Source organism: Octopus bimaculoides, chromosome 11 (assembly GCF_046866305.1).
Source record: "Octopus bimaculoides isolate indiv1 chromosome 11, ASM4686630v1, whole genome shotgun sequence".
Lineage (NCBI taxonomy): Eukaryota > Metazoa > Mollusca > Cephalopoda > Octopoda > Octopodidae > Octopus > Octopus bimaculoides.
The window spans coordinates 54,782,462-54,794,055 of record NC_142938.1 but is presented as its reverse complement, the minus strand read 5'-3'; the positions used below and the strand labels follow the sequence as shown (position 1 = coordinate 54,794,055).

Here is an 11,594-nt window from a genome sequence, read left to right as displayed (position 1 = left end):
GTTTAATGGTGCAGAAGGTTGTGAATTTTCCCAGTATCGAAGTATGATAAGCTGTAAAAAGTCTATTTTATAGTTCACAGTTAGCAACTGTATATGTATATAAACATTCAAAAATTAGGGATTGGAGTAGATAAAATTCAGGCTACATATGTTTCTTGGCTAGCAGAACCTCAGAAGTAGTAATTATTGAAACGAGTGGTAGACCACAAGCTACTCTTCAGACCATCAGTTTAAGTGTTTCTTTATGTACATATGTACATGTGTGTTTGTGTGTCTCCAGGTAGGAAAGCATTCATACAAACACACACACAATATATATATATATATATATATATATATATATATAGAGAGAGAGAGAGAGAGAGAGATGTATATATGTATATATATATGTATAGGTGCAGGAGTGGCTGTGTGGTAAGAAGCTTGCTTCCCAACCACATGGTTCCAGTTTTAGTTCCACTGTGTGGCGCCTTGGGCAAGTGTCTTCTACTATAGCCTCGGGCTGACCAAAGCCCTGTGAGTGAATTTGTTAGGTGGAAAGAAGCCTGTCGTGTAACCCATGCTAGCATGGAAAGCGGACGTTAAACAATGATGATGATGACATACATACATACATAGATATATACATATATATACCTTACCTCATCTGGCCTAATGGCCCTCCATGTTTGTTTTCATTTGGTTTGTTGTATGTCTCCACTGTCCTGCTTTTGTTACCAACTTTGACCCTCTGCAAATCCCAAATTTCGACTTGGGGGTGGATTGGGGAGTTTTTCTGTGTGTTTGCGTTTTGTGTAGATATTTTCTTTGTCAGGGGAGGGGAGTCTGGGCAATGGGCATTTTTTCTTTTATGTGAAATCATGTGGTAAATTCCATTTCCTCTTCGGCTTCCTTCTGTTGTGTGTTTTCTACATTTTGTTTACTCCTTTCTTCTGCTTTTCCTGTGATACTTTCTGTGATGCTTTCCATCATTTTCTTATTATTTTCTTTTTTACTTTTGTTTTTTGTTTATTTTTTCACAGTCCAAGTGGACTTGCCCTTTTTCTCCACACTTAAAACATCTGGCTGTACGCCCCTCGACTGATACTCTGGCGCTTAGTCCCTCCCCTATAAAAATGCAGTCTGGCCTCAATTCAAGCACATCATTTGAGGCTTGAACCACAATCTCAAGTGTTTGGCCTTTCCAGTTTAGAGCCTCTCTCGTTTTCATCTGGAGTATTATTATATCCTCCTCTGCATCATAAATTACGGCCGCTGCCATCCATGTTACGTCGTAACCAGCTGGTATTTCCTTTATAGTTATTTTTGCAGTTCTCCTGCCTAGGTAGGTCAGGAGCAACATTATCTCATCACTTTTTAGAGTTTGGGTTGATATTTCTTTTGCTGTTTCAGCATTCTCAAATTGCGCCTCAACAGTGGCACTTCTTGGTCCTCAACCGACATAGGTAATTTTTCCCCACATGGGGGTGAGGCACTTTTCCACCACCTCATTCCTCGCAGGACATAATTCTTTTTTCCTTCCGGTTATATTAGGTTGTCAAGAAAGTTCTTGTGGAATTTAAAATTTTGGTTTTAAATGATGTATTTTCAAATTAATTTTTGTTAAATTATTTTGACTTTATATATAATTTTAAAGCGCATTTTTCGCTCTGTCTAATCATGTTACTCTTTTACTTTTTGAATAATTAGGCCATTTTTTCCGGAATGTTGAATACAACATGGATAAAAAGCAAATTCACACAATTTTCTTATTCCAGCTCAAGCTAGGCTGAAAAGCTGCTGAAACAGCTCGTGATATCAATGATGCGTTTGGCTCAGGAACCACTAATGAATGTACAGCATAATGGTGGTTCAAGAAATTTCATAGTGGTGATGAGAGTCTTGAAGATGATAAGCGTAGTTGTTGTCCATCGGATGTTGACAATGATGAACAAAGAGCCTTAGTCAAAGCCAATCCATGCACAAATGTTTGAGAGCTTGCTTCTGAATTAGACGTAATGTATGCAATAATTTCCAACCACTTGAAAGAGATTGGAAAAACAAAAATACTTGAGAAATGGGTGCAGCATGAATTGAACGACAACCCAAAAAAACGCCGTTTTGAAGTGTTGATTTCCCTTCTTTTACGTAACAAGAATGACCCGTTTCTTGACTGGGTTGTGACTTGTGATGAAAAGTGGATTCTTTACGACAACTGGCAATGCTCAGCTCAGTGGATGGATGCCAACGAAGCTCCACAGCACTTCCCAAAGCCAAAGTTGTGCCAAAAGAAGGTCATGGTGATTGTTTGGTAGTCTCTGGCTGGTTTCATCCATCCCAGCTTTTTGGATCCAGGCGAAATCATTACGGCGGAGAAGTACTGTCAGCAAATGGATGAAATGCATAAGAAACTCCGACAGCAACAGCCAGCATTCGTCAATAGAAAAGGACCAATTCTTCTCCATGACAACGCTCAGCCGCACATCGCACAACTGACCTTGCAGAAGTTGAACAAATTGGGCTATGAAACTCTGCCTCATCTGCCATACTCACCAGACCTCTCACCTACCGACTACCACTTTTTCAAGCATCTCGACACCTTCCTGCTTGAGATATGCTTCAAAAACCAAGACGATGCCAAACACACCTTCAATGACTTCATCGCCACCAGAACGCACCATAATAAGCTTGTTTCACATTGGCAAAAGTGTGTTGATTCTGATGGAGCTTATTTCGATTAAAAAAGTTTTGTTTGAGCCGAGATATGTGCATCTGAATTTAAAGGTTAAAAACCACAAGAACTTTCTTGACAACCTAATATATTTTATAGACTACCATTCTGGTAGTTAAGTTCTGTAACATATCTTGTTGTGGCAACAGTTTTGTTTTGCTGCCACTTTTTTTGATGAGGTTTTGAAATTTAAACAGTTGTTCCTTTGACACCTCCAAGTCACAAAAATTACCACCAACAGCAGCAGAGAAACTGGGTTTTTCCTTTTCTTCCTGGTTGCCAACTTGGTTACTTTCTCTCATTGCCAGGAAATCTTCATATTTGAAAGCAAATTTGATTCCATTTTTACAATTGGCTTCTGAATTCCAAAGAAAAGCATAAATATTTTTGTCAAAAATGACAAAAATTAATTTTTTATCCTGCAACGAGTACAAAAACAGTCCAAAACAGTTGTGCAAAAAACTATTTTCTGCCCCGCAGGGCGAAAATTTTCGTCAAAACGACGACAACAGTTCAATTTCAACAAGAGCTCAAACGTAACAATTTCAACAGATAAATCAATAACAAAAATGCATTAACCAAATAAACTCACTGAGCAACAGTAGCCGAACACAGAAGGGTGACACACCGGTTGATGATGGGAAGTGGTTCTCAATGCAAATATATATATACCTTTTCCAGTGACAAAAAGTCACTGATCTCAAAAAGTTGGAAACAAGCAATAATAAATCTCTGAGCAAGGTATAAACAATAGCTGCATGACATCATGAAGTATATTTGCCACCTAAATGTGGCTAACCCTTAAGGGTTGATGCTTCTGTAGCTTGTAGCCCCAGGAAGACATCTCCAGGTGGCTATTGACACACTTTCTGTATATTAGTCAAATTAAGCATACAAACTATATTTCTATTGAAAATATGAATACATGTTTCAGATCTACACTAATTAAATATCAAATAAAATTCCTAAGCACACAACTAAGAAAATCACAAAATTTACTAAACAAAATATCCATGCACAACCTTTCACATCGAATCATTTTCAGTGACAAATGAGGAAACAGCTGATACTGCTCAAACTTGTAGAGTTTGGTGCACTAACAGCACCAGAATTTGAACTGACTTAAGTTTTGTTTCTCACTTCTAAAAGTGTATTATTAGTTTTGAAAACAAATTAAGATCAGAGTTATATGATGATATTGTAAGAAAAAAATTATTGTAAAAAAAAATTAGCTCTGCCTTAGGAATTTTAAATTAATTTAAATGTACAATTATTGTAAAAAAAAAATTAGTTTTAGTTTAGGAATTTTAAATTAATTTAACCGTACCACTACTTGCCATGAAAATGTGCATGCGAGCGTGCTGTCAAAGCTGTCGCACACACTTCACCATCGACTTTTTGCCTTTCTTCCATTGTCCTACAATACACCTGGCACCATATTATGATACAATACACTGTGAGGTGTGCAGTGTTATTTCAGGACACCCACCACCAAATTTCAAACAGGGATATAACAAAAGTTTTCCATTATGATATGTAATGAAATTAACGAATAAGGTTAATATTTATAATGAATTTGCTATTTTCAATGGGTGTACAGTGCACACCTAACACATCCAGAATATACGCTCCTGATATATATATATATATATTAAAATTAGATAAGGCCGGTTTATGGGATTACCTTAGGTTTCATGTCCATAAAGGGCTTGTCATTAGATTCCAAAACCTGTTGGCTGAAGGCCTCTCTAGAGAGGCCTTTAGCCAACAGGTTTTGGGATCTGATGATACACCATAAAGCTCTATAACTTCTTTTCAGGTTTGTTTTTATGGATGATCAATATATATATATATATATATATATATATATATAAATATATATCACTTGCCACTTCAATGTGACAACTCGCTTTACCATATATATATATATAGAGATATATATACATACATACATACATACATATATATATATATATATATATATATATATATATATATATATATATATATATATATATATATATATATATATATATATATATATATATAAATTCATGTTTTAAACTTAAGAAAGGTCTTGTATATTCTTACTGTTCAGCTTATAAATTCTGTTTGTAATGGGCGAATTAGCTGGTTAATTTCTTTTTCTGAAAACCCTAACTTTTCCAGGTTGTTATTTATGGATCTATTCACAAAACCAAGTGCACTATTTATTATCAGTATTTAGTATAAAGGTAAATTTATAATCTGAGCATAGAAGCTGAAATTTTCAAATCAGCTGTCTATAGTTATCCTCTTTTTCTTTGCTTTTTGAAGAGACATTGTATATGTATATGTGTGTGTATGTATGTATTTGTGTGTGTGTGTACATATGTATGTATGTATGTATGTATGTATGTATGTATGTACAAATGTATGTATTCATATGCTATATATTAAAATATGATAAATAACATATGTACGTTTTTTTCTTTTCAGAAAAATTTAATGCAAAACTACGTCAGGATATTTTAAAGCATAACACTTTAGAAAACTATTCAGGTGAGCCTTTGGACAGAAGCATATTACCAGTAAATGAATTCAGACTCAGTTTAGCTGAGTAGATTTATTTCATTAAAAATATTAGAAGGAAATCCTTCATTATGCGGAATAAATATTTAATTTATATATTAGAAATAATCCACGGTTATGACTGGGAAAGTAGTTGATGTTCACTAAGTGAACAATGACAATGGTATGCTGAAATATTTAGGTGAGGACATTCCTGAGATACTTTTTATGTCTTTACTCAGGAAAGTAAAGGAAATTTTTTAGATCACATTGGGATGTAGATTGGTATCGTTTTTGTGTGCCCCTGCATTTCAATAACATCTAGATATCAAATTATATATATATATATATATATATATATATATATACACACATATATATATATTATAAATATACACACACACACATATATACACATATACATACATATATAGATATATATATCTATACATAATTATTACAAATAAAAGGGTAAAGGATTATTAATTTATTAATAAATTAATAATTAATAATTTTTACCAAGCCCTTCGGTATGTAAACACCATTATCAGTGAAGAACTTATTTAAAAGTTCTTATAAATTTATAAACATAATTAAGGAATCAGCAACAGTTGCTTCACCACATACCGAAGTTCAGAAATAGCAGCTAAAGTGCTAAAACTCCAACAGATAGCAATACTTGTAACTCACAAAGGCAAAACAAGAAGAAAAAAATAACGAAACTAACCAGTCTTAGTTAATCATAGACGCGTTTCTGGATCAGAAAAGTGAAAACTTTTCATTTCCTCATCAGTATGATATTCTAGTTCTGCTATTTCTGAACTTCAGTATGTGGTGAAGCAACTGTTGCTGATCCCTTAATTATGTTTATATCTATACATATATATACACACACACACATACACATGCATATATATACATACATACATACATATATATATATGTAAATATATAAAAACAAAAAGATAAAGAAAGCAAAGGTAAGGTTGAAGAATTTTATGGCTAGAGTCTTATCCATAAAATTCTTCAACCTTACCTTTGCTCTCTTTATCTTTTTGTTTTTATATATTTACATATACACACGCTAATACACAACTTATAATACCGAATCCTATTCATACAACGACTGGGGCAAACTAATCGGTATACAGCACTTACTCGGTATTACCTGTATCCTCCGGGGTTTGGTTAAATCCAATACCCTCCTCAACCTTATATATATATATATATATATATATATATATATATATATATATATATATAGGAGAATTTACGAAAAAAACAACAGACGAAGACAGGTGGTGTAAACAACAAATGGCTGTATTAGTTTAACGCTCGGGAATAGAGAAAGTCTTTGACGTTTCGAGCCTACGCTCTTCAACTGAAAGGAACACAGAAAGAAACAAGGAGAAAAAATATATAAATGTAGTGGTCAGGGATATTAAAAATGGGGAAGACCATTTTATGGGATTACCTTAGGTTTTCTGTCCATAAAGGGTTTATCATGAACATATTTGGCTTGTCCATAAAGAGCCACACCTGTACATATTTACAGAAATCATGGGTCTCTCATAAATATGGTGCGATTTGAAGTCAGCTACTCCACTTTTTATTGGGATCTGATGATACGCCATAAAGCTAAGCCCTTTGTGGATGGGAAAAATAAGGGAATCACAAAAAGTGACCTTCTCCGTTTTTAATATATACTGCTCTACATCTTAGAGTGTGCTTCTTCCTTCAGATAGAGAGAAAGAGTAATATCTATGATTATTGTCATACAGACTGATTAAGTTGATCGTCCACTTAAACTTCTATGGCTGATGCCTACAGTACAGAAGTTCCAAGGAGATGACGTTCCAGCAGGAATGAAACCAAGCATTTACTTTGAGCTTTAATAAGTGGTCACCAGGTGAGTTTTATGAAGAGGGGAGGTAAGTGCATCATGAGGATATGTAATATACACATTTGGATTGATTCACAGGATTGGTTACAATCAGGGCTGGCCAAATTGAGGCCCACAGGCTGTATGCAGCCCACAGGCTGTATGCAGCCCACAGACTTTTATCTTGCGGCCTGCTTGATACTTTCTTGAAATGGGTTTATTTAAACAAACATTTTCAAAATTTTATCAAAAATTAAAGACTGTGATGAAAAGTAATAATGAAAGATATTATTTTTGCAACGATAATATTTCATGTTCAATCAATGATCATTCATTCATTATTGTAATAATAGTATGAGAAAGTAAAATGCTTTCAATTCTGTCAGTATACAAGCGGTTCTCAAAAAACTTTCTGTGATTAAAGTGGCCTGCAATGTAATTCAAGTTAGCCAGGCCTGGCCATGATAGGGTCTATTCTCAGGGAGTCTGCAAAAGCGATTGGCTTTGGTCCCTTTTTGCACACTAATAATGAAAAACAAAAAAATTTACGGGTTAGTAATTGTAGTAAGCTGGTGATAAAATATTTATTAATAACCTGAGTGCTTACTATACAAGGCAGTCTCAGATATTTAACACATATAACAGTGTCATTGTCCAGTGGGTTAGTGAAGGCACTTGGCTTAGTGGTTAGGAATAGTTGGCTCACAATCACAAGGTTGTGAGTTCAATTCCTGGTAGCATATTGAGCAAGGCACTTTATTTCACATTGCTCCAGTCTGCTCAGCTGGCAAATATGAGCTGTACCTGCAATTCAAAGAGTCAGCCTTGTCACATTTTGTCATGCTGAATCTCTTTGAGAACTACATTACTCTAGAATATTGAGCCACTTGCATGTTAGTTTCATGAGCAAGCTGTTCTGTTGATTAGATCGACTGAAAACCTCATCCTTGGAACTGATGTTGCCAGTTTTTTTGTCTTTGATTCTTTTATTTGTTTCAGTCATTTGGGCCATGCTGGAGCACTGCCTTTAGTCGAAGAAATTGACCCCAGGACTTATTCTTTGTAAGCCTAGTAATTATTCTATCGATCTCTTTTGCCGAACTGCTAAGTTATGAGGACGTAAACACACCGACAGCAGTTGTAAAGCAATGGTGGGGGGGGGGGACAAACACAGGCACACAGACAATATATATATATATATATACACACATACAATTGGCTTCTTTCAGTTTCTGTCTACCAAATCTACTCACAAGGCTTCAGCTGACCTGAGGCTATAGTAGAAGACACTTGCCCAAGGTGTCACGCAGTGGGACTGAACCCGGAACCATGTGGTTGGGAAGCAAGCTACGTACCACACAGTCATGTGGGTTACAATTATATTTTATAGGGAAACAAAACAAAACAAATGTTTTCTCTTCCAAAGAACAAACCTAAGCTTTGGAATACATATGTATAGTGACCACGAAACATCATGAGAAATTGTGAGGATCAGTATTTAAAGAATCCTTGAGGGTTTTAAGCTGTGTGATGTCCATGTGTAGAAAGAATATGTGGCATTGTGAGATTTATTCATTAATGTGAATAATGACTGCTTTGGTTCTGAATAAGAAATCTAGATTTGCATTGAATGATGTTTTTGAGACCAATGTTTATAGTTATTTTAGAATGTTGCAGGGAAGAACTGCAAGATGGGTTCTTTGAGCCAAGCCAACAGACAGGAGACCTAGGAGTAGACAAATAATAAGATGGTTGGATAATATCCAGTCTCAGTTGGTTGCACTTGAGAATTCAGCCAGAAAGTGTAATGAAAATTGTTTCTAATATGACCCTTTGGAGAAGACACCTGAGGACTCTGTCCTCACAAACCCTCCCAGGAATAGGGGCAGAGAAAATGAATGAACAGACGGGTGTCTAGGCTACTTGATATGAAGTCTAGCTTGCATATTCATGAGAGTAATGTGCTTGTGACACGAGGTGTGAGGATTATGTGCAGAATGTTAAGAGATGGTAAAGGCTGGCTTCATCTGCATTCATGTGTGACAGGTTAAAGAAACAGCAACTGGATCATTAAAGTGCAGACAAGTGTGGAATACATAATCAAACCTTACAGAGCTAGCTCCTACTAAACTCTTTAATCTCTCTCTTTCTGTTCAAGGATAATCCCAGCCTTTGGAAATGCATGACAATGTATCCCATTCCCAGGAAAGGTAACACCTTCGACCATTCAATAATCACTCTAACATACTCACATCCAACATGTCTATGATGACAGAAACAGCTATCAATAACAACCTTCTCCAACACCTTGACTATTTTTCATTCACCAACGAATACTAGTACAGATTCCATAAAGCAAAATCTACAGAAAATCTATTCTCTTATGTTTTATACTAGGAGGTATTTGGAAAATTTTACACTCAACAGCAGCAAAGCATTTGATTACATCTGGTATGCAAATCTCCTAGCAAAACAGGCCATCTTTGACCGCCATCTACCTCTTATCCATTGGGCCAGTGGCTTCCTACCAGATTTCCCCATTGTCACATGTTCTAATACATGCATATCTCACTCACATTCTATCACCTCTTACACTGATGAATCACTCTTCATTCCTCCACAACTTTCCATGCCTAAGAGCCATCTACATGCAACCTGGATATTTCACACCAATCCTGTACTTACTCTATGAATAGACACTACAAAAAACATCCTCCAAAAAGGATCATGCCAGTCTTGTTTACTTCAACAATATAAGGACACAATCCCAACATATTGGTTTCAAATTTTGGCACAAGGCCAGCAATTTTGGGAGAGAAAGTAAGTCAATTACATCAATCCCAGTGTTCATCTGGTATTTATTTTACCAACCCTGAAAGAATGAAAGGCAAAGTTGACCCTGATGGAATTTGAACTCAGACTGTAAAGACAGTCGAAATGCTACTAAATATATTACCTGGTGTGCTAACGATTCTGCCAGCTCACCACCTTACATAATCACAACATATTGGTTCCAAATTTTGGCACAAGGCCAGCAATTTCGGGGGAGGGGTAAATCAATTACATGAGGCTCAGTGTTCAACTGGTACTTAGTTTATTGACTCTGAATGGATGAAAGGCAAAGTCAACCCTGGTGGTATTTGAACTCAATGTAAAGATGGACAAAATGCTGCTAAGCATTTTGTCTGAAGTGCTAATAGTAATGTTGCTATCTTATACAATCACAACATGTTAGCAACAACATTACCACACTTCCCTACCTCTCTTAATCACCAGCCATACACAACTAAAACCCTACATAACTGAAGAAGATAAAAGGGAGGTAGTAATGGGGTGCTAAAGCAAATTCTCAAACAACAAGAAGGTGAGCATAAGAGAGGATATAGACAGTGGGTCATGGGAGGGGATGAGAGAGTGGATACTTTCTTAAGAGTGTGACGGGAAGAATGACAGATGGTTAAAGATGGGGATAGAGGTGAATATAGCAAGTGATGAACAAGGATGGAGGTATGGTTGAAGAGGAATACTAGTATAGAGAGGGGTAAAGTGTGAGGTACAGGTATGGTTCAGGGAGGAGAATAGATGAGAAAGTAGGGGAATAATGTGCAAGGTGTACAGCAGTGAAGAGGGAGATATAGAGGTGCATATGGGCATGATGATAGCAGTACATAAGAGGGCATTGGGAATAATAGTAAACAAGAGAAGATTGGAGTATAGCAGAGGAAAGAGAGCAATGGCAGAAGGCACAGTAAGGAAGTGCTTGGTAGAAATAGTGCAGGCAGAATGATAATGAGGAATGGAAGTGGTTCCAGAGAGGGTGAGGGGAGGAGGGATCAAGGTTGGCTGGAAGGAAGGGAATGTAATGTATTGATTATGCTTTCAGATGATTACAGTAGCTGAGTAGTACCATAGGTAGGGGTGTAATAGGTGTTAGGAGATGAGAATCAGTTGGGTGGGGGTGGGGGTAATATTTGTTATGTCAGATAGAAAAGAAAGGGGGCTAGATCCAGACCCCATCCCCTCCTGCATGTACAAGTATAGCAGGGTGGTTTTAAATAAATGTATGTCTATGTGTGTGCATACATGCATGTGTATACATATATCTATATACAGAGATAATGATGTAAATAGATAAAATGCTTGGCTTAGATATATAAAATATGCATAGGTATATACATCTTTATTCAACCAAAACTACTTAGTATGTACTAAGTTATCTGAGTGGAGAAAGATGCATTTATGTATATTTTATATACCAAGTGCAAGCCATTTATCTGTTTATTTGCATCATTATCTCCATATCTGCTTACCTGGATTCCTCTTATAGTCACTCTTTACTCCGCAGAATTAGTCCTTGATAAGGACTTTGGAGTGTAAGTTCAAATCATTTGAGCGCTCCTAAGTGTTTTGTATATTGAGTATCACTGGATCTCATCAACTGACTTTCTCTCT

At 36.0% G+C, this 11,594-nt stretch overlaps 1 protein-coding gene and 1 pseudogene across 1 annotated transcript in view; both read left to right on the top strand.

Moving 5' to 3' along the window:
* LOC106882342 (glycogen [starch] synthase) overlaps positions 1-5,380 on the top strand; it is an 81,980-nt gene extending 76,600 nt beyond the window's left edge. Inside the window, exon 15 of the mRNA XM_089360047.1 lies at positions 5,189-5,380. Coding sequence (XP_089216173.1) covers positions 5,189-5,313 — 125 coding nt within the window. The 3' untranslated portion in view covers positions 5,314-5,380. The remainder of the gene's footprint in view (positions 1-5,188) is intronic.
* Positions 916-4,372, top strand: LOC149133344 (histone-lysine N-methyltransferase SETMAR pseudogene; annotated as a pseudogene).
* Positions 5,381-11,594: the final 6,214 nt, after the last annotated feature.